The sequence below is a fragment of the Cherax quadricarinatus genome, chromosome 71 (assembly GCF_038502225.1).
Source record: "Cherax quadricarinatus isolate ZL_2023a chromosome 71, ASM3850222v1, whole genome shotgun sequence".
Lineage (NCBI taxonomy): Eukaryota > Metazoa > Arthropoda > Malacostraca > Decapoda > Parastacidae > Cherax > Cherax quadricarinatus.
The window spans coordinates 22,101,870-22,118,140 of NC_091362.1; the positions used below are offsets into that span (position 1 = coordinate 22,101,870).

The following is a 16,271-nucleotide window of genomic DNA, read 5'->3' on the forward strand; positions in this document are numbered from 1 at the left end:
TGTGTGTGTGTGTGTGTGTGTGTGTGTGTGTGTGTGTGTGTGTGTGTGTGTGTGTGTGTGTGTGTTTGTGTAAGTGCTCGGTATGTGCTCAGATTGACTCGCCTTAGACTTAGAATGTGACTGACAACAACAAATCCTTAAATAAGCTAACTTCTGGATCATTGAGGCAATCAAACAGCTTGCTTGAGCAATATGACGACCCTTCACCAAACAGCAGTAATTCTGGAAGCAGTAGTGACCAGCAGTGTCAGGCAAGGTATCAAAGAGTCCAAAACGACCCTAATCATGGACCTTCAGCAGATCCTCCCCCAAAAATAAATGCCCTTGTTACTGAAAATGAGTTCAGCAATTCCAGTTTCCCGACTACGACAGTGCATAGATGCCAAAACAATGTAGGTCAAGAATTAAACTTGGGACCAGAGATATAGTGTCTCACAACACAACCTCTGAAAATGTCAAACATCACTAAGTCTAAATAATGGTGTGAACAGAGTTGCACAGAGTTACGAGGTGTATGTCCCAGCTCACCATCGAAGACATTACCAAAAACAGTATAAATAACATGAGCTGGGGAGAACAGCATTCTCCCAAACAGAGCAGAGATAGAGGTGTTACCACCACCAGGAGCAGATTATTATTATTATTATTATTATTATTATTATTATTATTATTATTATTATTATTATTATTATTATTATTATTATTATTATTATTATTATTATTATTATCAAAAAGAAGCGCTAAGCCACAAGGGCTACCAGGAGCAGAGAGAGAGAGAAAAGCAGGGCTAGCAGATACAACATCATGTGACTGGTACCAGCTGGAGCCTAACGTGAACTACAAAACAAACAGGCAGGTAACTAGCAGCACTGGCAGCCAATCTGAACTCTCCACCAACGAGCACAATGAGAGGTGTAGTTGTTACATCCTACCTACGTACATTTTAGCTATTAACGAAAAACTCAGCAATATAAAATTATATGAAAAAGCAATATATACATAATATATCTTGCGTCCTTGTCAGAGGTCGCAACATCAGATGAGTCAGAGGGATGTTAGGAAGTATTTCTTGCGTCCTTTTCAGCGGTCGCAACATCAGATGAGTCAGAGGGATGTTAGGAAGTATTTCTTCATTCATAGAGTTGTCAGGAAGCGGAACAATCTGGAGAGTGATTTAGTGGAGGCAGGATCCATTCAAAGCTTTAAGAAAAGGTATGACAAGGCTCTTAGAGCAGGGAGTGGACTTAGTAACACTGGTGTTGGTAAAAGTTAGGGAAATAGGACCTGGCGTCCCATAGCTCGGTTGGTAGCGCACTCAGCTCACACACTGTGGTCCATGGTTTGATGCCCGGTACGAGTAAAAACATTTGGCGTGTTTCCTTAAAGCACCTGCTGTCCATGTTCACCTAGCAGTAAATAGGTACCTGGGTTTTAGCCGACCGGCGTGGGTCGCAGCCTGGAGACAAAATTAACCTAATTTACTCGAAATGCTCTATATAACAAGGGGCTTTCCATATAGTATGTCATTGATGTCATTTATGTATCATGGACTTGTAGAGATAAATATTATTATTATTAAGATTTGGTCCTCATTAACACAAATCTGCGAGTACAAACCTGTGGTGAGTACACACAAGTGTAATGTGATAAGTATGGACTCAGGAGGTCAGGTGGCAGCAGGTTAGAGGAAGAATACAACCTGCTAGGAATTTTACAGAGTGCAAAAACCTGTATAAATATATTCACTTGGGAAACATTAATCTCACAGGGTCACACGGCGCCTGCTGAAGGGAAGGTAACCAAGTTTGATGCAACGAAGTCACAGTATATGAGACTTAGGCTGATGTGGACAAGTTGGGATGGGAGGAATCTAAAGAAGACAGGACAAGAGGAAACCACAGATTCAGATTTAGTGAAAAAGACATGAGAATATCCTCAGTGTAAGGGCAGTGGACAATAGAAAGTACTGAGAATGAATGTAATTGAGGCCACATCAATACATGCATTCTAGGGTTATGGACATTCCCAAGCTTCGTAACTTTGCATTTATCTATAGTGAACTGCATCTGCCACTTTCCTGGCCACAACATGAGTGAGGCCTTCAGAGTGAGGCTATCAGAGTGAGGTCTTCAGAGTGAGGTCTTCAGAGGTCTTTAGAGTGAGGCCTTCAGAGTGAGGCCTTCAGAGTGAGGTCTTCAGAGTGAGGTCTTCAGAGTGAGGTCTTCAGAGGTCTTCAGAGTGAGGCCTTCAGAGTGAGGCCTTCAGAGTGAGGTCTTCAGAGGTCTTCAGAGTGAGGCCTTCAGAATGAGGTCTTCAGAGATCTTCAGAGTGAGGCCTTCAGAGTGAGGTCTTCAGAGGTCTTCAGAGTGAGGCCTTCAGAGTGAGGCCTTCAGAGTGAGGCCTTCAGAGTGAGGTCTTCAGAGGTCTTCAGAGTGAGGCCTTCAGAATGAGGTCTTCAGAGATCTTCAGAGTGAGGCCTTCAGAGTGAGGCCTTCAGAGTGAGGTCTTCAGAGGTCTTCAGAGTGAGGCCTTCAGAGTGAGGCCTTCAGAGTGAGGTCTTCAGAGGTCTTCAGAGTGAGGCCTTCAGAGTGAGGCCTTCAGAGTGAGGCCTTCAGTTAATCGAGGTAAAAAGACTAAGACGGTGTTAAAGGCCAATACTTGCACACAAAATGAGACGAGTGATAGTTGATGTGCATCTAGGGGAGCATTACTAGATGAGTGAGTACATACACACAGTGAGTGGGAGAGAGTAGCCTGGGATCCTTGGTAATAGATACCAGGAAATTGGTTTAGAAAGACACATGAACAAACACTAGGACATAGTTATTAGAAAACGTTTCGGTCCTGGACCTTGATCACTTGTAGAAAGACAGGTGTTTGCTCACCTGTCTTTCTAAACTAGAGAGTATCCTACATACTTCCCCTTGGGTCGTCTCACTGTAGATGACCCCATGAACACTTGTCTGCTCTCTCAATTGACCAGCACTTGCATTGTTGTGTGTTGTCCACGCTTTACCACCATCAACCTTGCCCTTATAAGTCTTGTAACCTGGACAGGTTTTCCACACCCTGACAAGTGAGCTCCTTAATAGGACCACCAGCGGACAACTTAGTAGGCAATCACTGACACCTCGGTGCTCCAGTGCTCACAGATTTAAAGAATCTCAATCTCTCTCTTTCGCAGGGGATAACCTGTTTGACCTGGGTTACCGACATCTGTAAGATTCTCTTATCGGCTTAAAGTGTCACCCTGAGACACTGTGATTGATGACCCTCCTATCGTGTGAACAACCCCACCCAACGTGTAAACACAAGCTGACTAGCTCCAAGGTGACCTCCCATGTCTTCAGTTCGACCCCGTATACCAACTAGACTTGACCTCCAAGTGTACCTGGGCCTGACCTCCCCTCACCCACTGTGACCACCATGTAACGCCGTAACATGATAGAAATATGATCTATCACCACGTACTGTGACTCCTGCCGGCCTTTTTTTACTTTGGACACGAAGCTAAGCCAGCATGGCCCCAAAAAAGGGACTGCAGTGGGCAGACGCGACCTAATATGGACCGGTCCAGTATGATTATGCAAAATACTCAGTTTTTTGTGAGCTATTGTAACCCCAGTCATACTGGTATGATTCACTACTGTAAACAGAACCACCCATTATTATTATTATTATTATTATTATTATTATTATTATTATTATTATTATTATTATTATTATTATTATTATTATTATTATTATTATTATTATATTCATGGGGAAGCGCTAAATCCGTGGGAGAATTGGGAAACAAAATAGTTTGATCCAAGGGATGTAATGACAGCAACAGTTCCTTGAATCAGAAACTCTCCAGCAGCACCATGACTCACCATGACCCACTACGACCCACCATGGCCCACCATGACTCACCATGACCCACCACGACTCAACTTCCTAACAAATCGAACACAAAGAGTAGTGGTCAACAGAGTTAAATCGGAGGCTGCCATAGTGAAGAGCTCTGTTCCACAAGGCACAGTACTCGCCCCCATCTTATTCCTTATCCTCATATCAGACATAAACAGAGATATACACCACAGCACCGTATCATCCTTTGCGGATGATACTAGGATCTGCATGTGGCTGTCATCTGCTGAGGACGCGGTTAACCTCCAAGAAGATATAAACAAAGTTTTCCAGTGGGCAACGGTAAACAATATGATGTTCAATGAGGACAAATTCCAACTACTCCGTTATGGAAAACTGGAGGAGATAATAACTAGAACAGAGTATACTACTGACTCCGGCCATACAATAGAGCGGAAAAATAATGTAAGGGACCTGGGAGTAGTAATGTCTGAGGATCTCACTTTCAAGGATCACAACAGTGCCACGATCGCACGTGCAAAGAAAATGATAGGATGGATAATGAGAACTTTTAAAACGAGAGATGCCAAGCCCATGATGATCCTTTTCAAATCACTTGTTCTCTCTAGGCTGGAATACTGCTGTACATTAACATCTCCATACAAAGCAGGTGAAATCGCAGATCTAGAGAATGTACAGAGATCCTTTACTGCACGTATAAGTTCTGTCAAGCTCCTTAACTACTGGGAACGCTTGGAAGCACTTGACTTGTACTCGTTGGAACGCAGGAGGGAGAGATATATCATAATCTACACTTGGAAAATCTTGGAAGGAATGGTCCCAAATCTGCACACAGAAATCACTCCCTAAGAAAGTAAAAGACTGGGCAGGCGATGCAAAATGCCGCCAATAAAAAGTAGGGGCGCCATTGGTACACTAAGAGAAAACACCATAAGTGTCCGGGGCCCAAAACTGTTCAACAGCCTCCCATCAAGCATTAGGGGAATTGCCAATAAACCCCTGGCTGCCTTCAAGAGAGAGCTGGACAGATACCTAAAGTCAGTGCCGGATCAGCCGGGCTGTGGCTCGTACGTCGGACTGCGTGCGGCCAGCAGTAACAGCCTAGTTGATCAGGCCCTGATCCATCGGGAGGCCTGGTCATGGACCGGGCCGCGGGGGCGTTGATCCCCGGAATAACCTCCAGGTAACCTCCAGGTAACGACCCACCATAATCCGCCATTACCCACCATGACCCACCATGACCCACCATGACACATTATGACCTACCATAACCCACCATGACCCACCATAACCTACCATGACCCACCACGATTATGACCTACCATGACCCACCACGACCTACCATGACCTACTATGACCCACCATAATCCACCATGACCCATCATGACCCACCATGACCCACCATGGCTGAGGATGGGTAGTGTGATAAATACGTTAGAAAACTGACAGGTTGAAGATTGTGGAACATTTTGGAATCTTTACTGAGGAAACGATTCGCCCGCCAGTGACTTCATCAGTCCAATACAGAAAAGAACAGTGGAAAAAGAGGAGGAGTTTGGAGTAATCGGTCCCTCTGTCTGGAATCAATGTGTTCAGTCTAACAGTCTTGATGTGTTCAATCTATTAAGACTGATGTGTTCAGTCTATCAGTCTTAATGGACTGAACATGCCGATTCCAGACTGAGGGACTGATACCTCAAATCCCTCTTTTTTTCACCGTTCATCTTTGTATAGGACTGATGAAGCCACTGTGTGGTGAAACGTTCCCTCAATAAAGCTTCCAAAACGTTGCATAAGTGTCTCAGGTCTTCAGGTTGGTTGGTATTCATCTCACAAGAGAAAGTGCCATGGGTTAGACTGCAGGGCTGGGCGAGAAGTGTGGGCGAGACGTGTGGGCGAGACGTGTGGGCGAGCCTTTGCCCACCTGTTGCCTCCGGCTGCTAACAGAGTGGTGAACAAGACACCTGTGCAGCACCTGGGCTATCTTTATTGCCGTCAGTAAAGACAGCCAGATGTTCAAGGCTTCTCTTGATGCTTTAAATTATACGTTCTATAAATAAAGATTTATTATTATTATTATTATTATTATTATTATTATTATTATTATTATTATTATTATTATTATTATTATTATTATTATTATCTTTATTATTATTATCATCATTACCCATCAACTTCTCATTGCATCCCATGGACGGCATCCTGGGTTTATTTAAACTTAGCTGAGGGGGCTTTAAACCTAGTAGATGGTCTTTAAACCTACTAGAGGGATTTTTAAAACTAGTAAGGAGACTTTAATAAAACCTGGTGGAGGGGCTTTAATAAAACCTTGGGAAGACGTGTCTGTGACATAATGAAGCCTGGTTCAACGTGTCTGTGACACACTGGAGCCCAGCTAGACGTGTCTGTGACACACTGGATCCCAGTGATACGTGTCTGCGACACACTGGAGCCCAGCTAGACGTGTCTGCGACACACTGGAGCCCAGTTATACGTGTCTGTGACACACTGGAGCCCAGCTAGACATGTCTGCGACACACTGGAGCACAGCTAGACGTGTCTGTGACACACTGGATCCCAGTTATACGTATCTGCGACACACTGGAGCCCAGCTAGACGTGTCTGCGACACACTGGAGCCCAGTTATACGTGTCTGTGACACACTGGATCCCAGCTAGACGTGTCTGCGACACACTGGAGCCCAGTTATATGTGTCTGTGACACACTGGAGCCCAGTTATACGTGTCTGTGACACACTGGAGCCCAGCTAGACGTGTCTGCGACACACTGGAGCACAGCTAGACGTGTCTGTGACACACTGGAGCCCAGTCATACGAGTCTCGATGCACTGTGTTACGGGTGTATATGACAATAAGATCGACGTTTCTTCCAAGAGCTGAAGCCCAAGAGATAGAGCTTCCTGTCGTCCTGACTCCCTCAGCCTGAACCATCTGCTGCAGTACACTACAACGACCTTATATGAAGCCTTACACTACAACTGCATAACACAGGGTCATTAAAATCAGTAATAATAAAGCCATCAGTTAAGACCAGTATTTCTCATTCGTTTCTCTCTTTCTCTTTCATGGAACACCTAGAGAGTACCTGGAGGGGGATTTCGGGGATCAACGCCCCCGCGGCCCGGTCCGTGATCAGGCATCGTGGTGGATCAGGGCCTGATCAACCAGGCTGTTACTGTTGGAAGACACATAAACCGACGTACGAACTATAGCCAGGCTGGTCAGGTACTGACTTTAGGTGTCTGTCCAGCGCCTTCTTGAAGACACCCAAGAGTCTATTGGTAATCCCTCTTATGTATGCTGGGAGGCAGTTGAACACAGTCTTGGGTCCCTGACATTTATTGTGTTGTCTCTTAGTGTACCCGTGGCGCCACTGCTTTTCACTGAGGGGATGTTGCCTTTCCTGCCAAGTCTTTTACTTTCGTAGGGAGTGATTTTTGTGTGCAAATTTGGGATTAATCCCTCTAGGATTTTCCAAGTGTAAATTATCACGTACTTTCCTCGCCTGTGTTCCAGGGAGTACAGATCAAGAGATTTCAACCGTTGCCAGTAATTTAGGTGCTTTATCGTACTTATACGTGCCGTGAAAGTTCTCTGTGCATTCTCCGGGTCTGTAATTTAGCCTTCCTTGAAAGAGCCCATTAGAGTACATTAGAGAGAATAAGCGATCTGAAGAGAATCATCATGGGCTTGTCTTCCCTAGCCTTGAAGGTTCTCATTATCCATACTATAATTTTTGTAGCAGATGTGGTAGTTACATTGTTGTAATCATTTTAGTGAGATTCTCTAACATTATCACTTCCAGGTCCTCCACATTAGTTTTTCGCTCTGTTGTGCTACTGGAATTTGTTTTATACTCTGATACAGTTTTAATTTCCTCGAGTTTTCCATAGCGGAGTAATTGAAATTTGTCTTCATTGAGCTTCATATTGTTTTTCTGCCGCCCATTTAAAGATTTGGTTGATGTCCGCTTGGAGACTTGGCAGTGTCTTCGATGGATGACACTGTCATGGCAATTCGGATGTCATCCGCAAAAGAAGACACGGAGCTATGGCTTACGTCTCTGTCTGTTAGATATGAGGGTGAGGAATAAGATGGGGGCGAGTACTGTACCTTGTGGAACAAAGCTTTTCACTGTAGCCGCCTCAGACTTTACTCTGTTTACTATTACTCTTTGTGTTCTGTTAGGAAGTTATAGATCCATCTACCAACTTTTCCTGTTATTCCTTTATCAGGCATTTTGTGTGCTATTATGTCATGGTCGCACTTGTAGAAGGCTTTCGCAAAGTCTGTATATACAGGTACTACATCTTCATTTTGTTTGTCCTCCAGAGCTTCCAGGACCATGTCATGGTGATCCAGTAGTTGGGACAGGCAGGAGCGACCATCCAAGACCATGTCATAGTGGTCCAGTAGTTGGGACAGGCAGGAGCGACCATCCAAGACCATGTCATGGTGATCCAGTAGTTGGGACAGGCAGGAGCGACCATCCAAGACCATGTCATAGTGGTCCAGTAATTGGGACAGGCAGGAGCGACCATCCAAGACCATGTCATAATAGTCCAGTAGTTGGGACAGGCAGGAGCGACCATCCAAGACCATGTCATAATGGTCCAGTAGTTGGGACAGGCAGGAGCGACCATCCAAGACCATGTCATAGTGGTCCAGTAGTTGGGACAGGCAGGAGCGACCATCCAAGACCATGTCATAGTGGTCCAGTAGTTGGGACAGGCAGGAGCGACCATCCAAGACCATGTCATAGTGGTCCAGTAATTGGGACAGGCAGGAGCGACCATCCAAGACCATGTCATAATGGTCCAGTAGTTGGGACAGGCAGGAGCGACCATCCAAGACCATGTCATAGTGGTCCAGTAGTTGGGACAGGCAGGAGCGACCATCCAAGACCATGTCATAGTGGTCCAGTAATTGGGACAGGCAGGAGCGACCATCCAAGACCATGTCATAGTGGTCCAGTAATTGGGACAGGCAGGAGCGACCATCCAAGACCATGTCATAGTGGTCCAGTAGTTGGGACAGGCAGGAGCGACCATCCAAGACCATGTCATAGTGGTCCAGTAGTCGGGACAGGCAGGAGCGACCTGCTTGCAACCCATGTGACTGGTTCATCCTGGATACTCTGTGATGACCCAGCGATGGTTGGAGGGGACTGGATTGCTGCCTTCACTAATAGTCTAGTTAAACATGTTAACTATCATGAGAGACAACTTCCGCTCAGAACCTTACACTCGCGACCACATCAATTTCTTCATTAATAATAAATAATAATAATAATAATAATAATAATAATAATAATAATAATAATAATAATAATAATAATAATAATAACTAACAATAATAATTACATTATTATTGATAGCGGTGGTAGTAGTAGCAATAGTAGTAATAGCAATAGAAGTGTTGTGGAAAAGCGCCATGTTGGTGAGGGGCTCTTGATTTAGGGAATTGGATCTGTGCTCCAGTTCCCCAAATTAAGCCTGAATGCCTTCCACATCCCCCCCCCCCCAGGCGCTGTATAATCCTCCGGGTTTAGCGCTTCCCCCTTGATTGTAATAATAATAATGTGGAAAAGCGCTGAAGTCGTAAGGGCCATACAGAGCCTGGAGACCGGGGTAGTCAGGATTGATCCAAGGAGGTGTAGCTCCAGTTATTTGGATCAAGAGCCCTTCACCAGCTGCAAGGAACCATATGAGGAGTTAATGGTATCCCTCACCCAACACTGAGGTCAGGATACCTAAGGAGGAACAAGTATCCCTCAGGGATAACCTCGCCCAACACTGGGGTTACCTGAGGATGAACAAGTATCCCTCAGGGATAACCCCGTCTAACACTGGGTTAGGGTACTTGGGAAGGAACAAGTATCCCTCCTCGCCTAACACTGGGGTTACCTGGGAGGAACAAGTATCCCTCAGGGATAGCCTCGCCCAACACTGGGGTTACCTGGGGATGAACAAGTATCCCTCAGGGAAAACCTCGTCCAACACTGGGTTAGGATACCTGGGGAGGAACAAGTATCCCTCAGGGATAGCCTCGCCCAACACTGGGGTTACCTGGGGATGAACAAGTATCCCTCAGTGATAACCTCGTCCAACACTGGGTTAGGATACCTGGGGAGGAACAAGTATCCCTCAAGGATAACCTCGTCCAACACTGAGTGAGGATACCTGGGGATGAACAAGTATCCCTCAGGGATAACCTCGTCCAACACTGAGTGAGGACAGCAGTGATATATCGCACTTTAATATCCCTCCAGTGAGACAACCTGGCTTGATCACTGCTAGTCAGTGAGGATGGAACTTTCCCCCTTTTTTTTTTTTTGACCTCCTGGGATCTGACCTGACCTATTTTGACCTACCTGACTTAGCTGTTAAGTGGACTGGCCAATAGGCCAGTCTACTTAACAAAAATATATGCCCAAGCAATTTTCAGTGCTACGCAAGGAATAAGACCTACCTGACCTAGCTTGACCTACCTGACCTTATGTCTCTACAGGTCCTAAAAATGGGTTAGAATACCCAGAGCGACTTACGAATGGTGTGACCCGTGCCGACTACAGTTCTCACGGGTCACACGACCTGTGGAGATAAGATTTTATCACCCACTGTGACCTAAGATGAGGTTGCATGACCCAGGACGACCTGCCGCTTCCCCGCGAGTGACCCAGCATGACCTGAATTAAGAAAACATGACTTTTCATGTCACCTGACGAATGGTAACGACCCAAGATGACATTTTATTAGGCAATAAGACCCGTTACTTGGGTGACCTAGGGTGACCTACCTGGCATGGGTTCATCATCGTCATCATCAGTGATGATAGACTCCTCGGACTCTGACGGCGGCGGCGGCTGCTTACTGCGGTCCTCATGCATGCGGTGAAAGTACTCGGAGGCGTAGGCCAGGAGGTCAGGAGGCCTCTCCACCAGCACCGCCACCGTGAACTCTATCAACAGTTCCTGGAGGCCAGGGGGCACCTCGTAGCCGCCTCCGCCACCGCCTCGCCCCGCCATACCCGACACGACCGACCACACGATCTTGACGGTCACTCCCGGGTCTCAAGACCCGATACCCGTGACGCTACACAACACCACCACCGCCTCCCTCCCTCACCCCCCACTGCACTAGCAGGTCCTCCCTCACCTGTGACCCGCCCCGACCTCTCTACTGCACACACTCAGAGTACCACTGCCGCCCTGCTATAGGCTCTCCTGCTACAGGTTGTCCTGTTACAGGCTCTCCTGCTACAGGCTCTCCTTCTACAGGCTCTCCTGCTACAGGCTCTCCTGTTACAGGCTCTCCTGCTACAGGGTTTCCTGTTACAGGTTGTGCTGGTACAGGCTCTCCTGCTACAGGCTCTCCTTCTACAGGCTTTCCTGTTACAGGTTGTCCTGCTACAGGCTCTCCTGCTACAGGCTTTCCTGCTACAGGTTGTCCTGCTACAGGTTGTCCTGCTACAGGCTTTCCTGCTACAGGCTCTCCTGCTACAGGCTTTCCTGCCACAGGTTGTCCTGCTACAGGCTGTCCTGTTACAGGCCGCCCTGTTACAGGTTGTCGTGCTACAGCACCACTACACTGGTGCTGTGCTGGTGGTGGTGCGACAGGAGCGTGGGGCGCGGCGCGAGATGTTCACTGCTGCCTCTCACACTAACTTGTCCACTGCCGCCGCCATCACCACACCTGCCCTCGGCCGCGCAACACCCGCCGCCGCCGCCGCCACCGCAGCCGCCGCCACCTAGTTCCTCCGCCGCACCCTCCCCTCTTTACAACCTCACCACGCCTCTCTCTTTCCCCTCTCCGCCCTCTTTTTTTAAAACCCTCTCATTCACCACCAGGAGGTCCATTCGTTCTAACAGTAACTACAGCGAGGGAGGAGAGTTAACGAACAGAGCGCAGATTGCGTGGTTGTCAAGGAGACGGCATCGTTGTGAGAGGGTAGCGCGCGGGACTCCCCTTATCGCCATCTTGTATTGATTGTCGGAACTCTACTTGCTTGTTGAGGTGTCTCTCTCACACCACTCCAGCTGCTTATCATCGATCTACTTCGTGTGGAGCACCACCATGAGCAGTCACCAGCTGCGTCATGTTTGCTGTTAGCAGTCATAGCTTCATGTCTCCGGGTGGGAGGGTAGTTAAGGGTCGTGGTGGGAACTATGTTGTTTGGGGGTGTTTGAGGGGGTCGGTCCCCTCACCTGGCGTTAAGGTGCACCTGTGGTACTACTCACCTTCCCGGCTCTCTCTCTCTCTCTCTCTCTCTCTCTCTCTCTCTCTCTCTCTCTCTCTCTCTCTCTCTCACTCTCCTGGCCAACCATTATCACTTAACATTCGTCTCTCTGATGATGATCCTGACGTCTTTCGTGTGCCTGCAGAGACATTTTATTTTCATCAGTGTTATTTGAAGAAATACAAATAATAAATACAATTAATAATAAAGAATAAAAAATAAATATTCCACATAATTCTCAATCATATTTTGTATGGTTTTCTACCGGGATTTTCACCTGAGACGAGGCGGTGCAGGTTGCCCGCTGTCCACTGTTACCAATACACAGATATCAACGGTACTCAATATCAGCAGGAAGCTGAGTACTACTCAACTATCTGCTCATATTAAGACTCTTTATGTGCTCCCGTACATCAGATTACACACACAAGCGCACACACAGTGAAGAGGCGGAGCCAGGAGCTGAGTCTCGACCCCTGCAACCACAATTAGGTGAGTACACACTGGAGGACAGGAGAAATAGGGGGGATATGAGAGGAATCGACAAGGTGGACAAAGACAGGATGTTCCAGAGATAGGACACAGCAACAAGGGGACACAGTTGGAAGTTGAAGACACAGATGAATCACAGGGATGTTAGGAAGTATTTCTTCAGCCACAGAGTAGTCAGTAAGTGGAATAGTTTGGGAAGCGATGTAGTGGAGGCAGGATCCATACATAGCTTTAAGCAGAGGTATGATAAAGCTCACGGTTCAGGGAAAGTGACCTAGTAGCGACCAGTGAAGAGGCGGGGCCAGGAGCTCGGACTCGACCCCCGCAACCTCAACTAGGTGAGTACACACACACACACACACACACACACACACACACACACACACGGGGGCCAGGAGCTTGAGCGCGAGTGTGCAGAACCATTGCAAAAACACTAAAAAACACAAAAACTGCAAAAAATATAAAAAAAAAAAAACTAAAAAAACTTAAGAAACCACTAGATATATTCTTCCATATAATTTTATATTACTATTTTTTTCGTTAATAGGTAAAGGGAAAATTTATATATATATATATATATATATATATATATATATATATATATATATATATATATATATATATATATATATATATATATATATAAACATATATACATTCATAGTTCTCGCTTCTATGACGTTATCTGGGATTTTGTTCCATTCATCCACAACTTTACTGCCCGGTGGCCTGGTGGCTAAAGCTCCCGCTTCACACACGGAGGGCCCGGGTTCGATTCCCGGCGGGTGGAAACATTTCGACACGTTTCCTTACACCTGTTGTCCTGTTCACCTAACAGCAAATAGGTACCTGGGTGTTAGTCGACTGGTGTGGGTCGCATCCTGGGGGACAAGATTAGGGACCCCAATGGAAATAAGTTAGACAGTCCTCGATGACGCACTGACTTTCTTGGGTTATCCTGGGTGGCTAACCCTCCGGGGTTAAAAATCCGAACGAAATCTTATCTTATCTTACCATTGTTTTCTTACATCATTTCTGTATCTAAATTTACTGAACATAGAGTTGCACTGCTACAAGTCCCGTGGTGGTTATTTTTAGGATATTATTTATATCTTCTTTATTCCGGGTTTCCATTTATACATTTCATTCATATCCCTAATTCAAGGTCTTTCGAAAGAGAGCAAATTTAATGTCTGACTTCGTAGGGAAGATAGAAATCTATATATCTTACCAAAGATGCGTAAAACTGAAGTGCAAGGTGAAGAATTCTACTATTTACGCTTTCTGTTATGAGGCGAGCCACCTGGAGGAAGATTGGCTTAATATTATTACACGCATCATGTGACTGAATTATGTGGATGACACTGTGGTTGTCGTCCGCAGACTTTTCGACCTTCACCAGTCCAGTGAAGCTGTCAAGAAACAGAACGGTGAGTCTTAACCAGTAAGGATTACCTAGATTATTTCTGAACCACGTCCTCAAGACTAAGTACTGTGTGGTCATAGGTCCCTTCCGTCGAGCCCCTCAGGGTTTGTAATATCAGATTCCTGCCATGTGAGCAGAAATGTGTGGAGGACCCTGGTCTCACTCAAGTTTCCTCCATATATCATCGACGACTGCAAGAGGAAGGTTGTATGTAACTTACACCACTGCCTCTCAGAGCCTCGACAGACACCCTCAACACGTCACAATATTTTTCATTTACACCTACTACGAGCGCACACACACACCCCGCCAGTTAACGATAAGATCACGTAATAACTTCGCTAATCCTGACAATGTGTTCATGGCGACTGACGCCTCACAGAGACAAGCAATTTCCTTGGCTCCGACGACAGGTTATATATTAGTGTGATATTCCAAGTTACACTCGTGTCAACAAGAGTGACTGAAACCCCTGGCCGTTAGAATATTGATTGCTGTTACTGTGACCTGATGGCCACACACACCTGCCACACATCGACCTGCCCCCACACACACCTGCCACACATCCACCTGCCCCCCACACACCTGCCACACATACACCTGCCCCACACACCCATCGACCTGTCCCACATACACCTGCCACACATCGACCTGCCCCCACACACACCTGCCACACATCCACCTGCCCCCCACACACCTGCCCCACACACCCATCGACCTGTCCCACATACACCTGCCACACATCGACCTGCCCCACAAAACCTGCCACGCATCGACCTGCCCCACACACACCTGCCACACATCGACCTGCCCCACACACACCTGCCACACATCGACCTGCCATGCTAGACACCACCTCAGCTACTCTCTCCTCATTGTTAATACGTACACTTTGGTAACTGTAAATTTAATAGCTAGACTTTCCTCATTGTTGACACCTAAACTTTGCAGACTCAAATTAAATCCAGATACTATAGATTATTTCTGAATTAGTTATGTATGTCACTAATGTTATCAGGTATGACACATATGCAACAGTTAGGTATCTTTATTTCGAAACGTTTGGCCTACACAGTAGGCTTCTTCAGTCGAGTACAGAAAAGTTGATAGAAGCAGAAGAGACGTGAAGACGATGTAATCAGTCCATCACCCTTGAAGTTTTGAGGTGGTCAGTCCCTCAGTCTGGAGAAGAGTATTGTTCCAGTTTGAAACAATATGGAATTGAAGTGACAGGATGGAGCCTTATATACCACCAGGTGGTGAGATGTAGACCACAGGTAGAGGTAAGAATGTAGTGGTTGGGAGGTCACGTGCCTCTCAAATCCAGAGATTTGTGAGGGACGTGACCTCCCAACGATGTCGGTATTTTATACCATTCTAAAATGTCACTAATGTACTGACGTTAGTTCTGTATTAACTACGGGAATTTATTACTAATGTAATGTTGATAATGCATTTAAGATTATTACAATAATAAGCGCTAAACCCACTAGGGTCATTACAGCACTCTCAGTGTATCAAGTCTGAGTGTATACATATTTCCATATATACCGAGGAGTTTATTTCTGTGTATATATACTGAGTTTGCCTTAATCCTTGTTTTAGGCATTTAAGTATTCTTGATCTCAGTGTACATGTTTTGAAACTAAGACAACGATTGTACATGATTGTTGTACACCGAGTCTCTCAGGAACCAATGATTGTACACTACCTGAAGTCTCAATCAAAAGCGCTAAACCCACTAGGGTCATAAAGCGAGGAATCTTAGAAACCAGTGATTGTACACGATTGCTGAACGCAACCTGGAGTCTTAGAAACCAGTTATTGTACACTACCTGGAGCCTTGGAAACCAGTTATTGTACACACTTGTCTTAAAATCATTTATTGTAGATTGTTGTATACACCTGCCCCACACACACACACACCTGCCACACATCGACCTGCCCCAGGAAGTATTATCATGGGGAGCACTAAACCCATACGGATTATAAAGCACCTGTTTGGAGGGAGGGGGGGGGGGTAATGGACGATGTTCAGGCTCAGTTAGAGAACCGGAACACAGATCCAGTTCCCTAGATCAAGAGCCTCTCACCAGCATCAAGGAACCTCCCGTAATGACCCAGGCAGTACTTCAAGTCATTAACGTGAATATTAACCCAATATCATTCAGAAGTGCCCGAGTGTATATGCACCAGTTACTATAATCATAATTAAGGATTAC

General features: G+C 46.0%; 1 protein-coding gene across 1 annotated transcript in view; it reads right to left on the reverse strand.

Annotated features, from left to right (window-relative positions):
• Pka-R2 (cAMP-dependent protein kinase type II regulatory subunit) overlaps positions 1–11,561 on the reverse strand; it is a 182,824-nt gene extending 171,263 nt beyond the window's left edge. The window contains exon 1 of the mRNA XM_053793547.2: positions 10,692–11,561. Coding sequence (XP_053649522.1) covers positions 10,692–10,920 — 229 coding nt within the window. The 5' untranslated portion in view covers positions 10,921–11,561. The remainder of the gene's footprint in view (positions 1–10,691) is intronic.
• Positions 11,562–16,271: the final 4,710 nt, after the last annotated feature.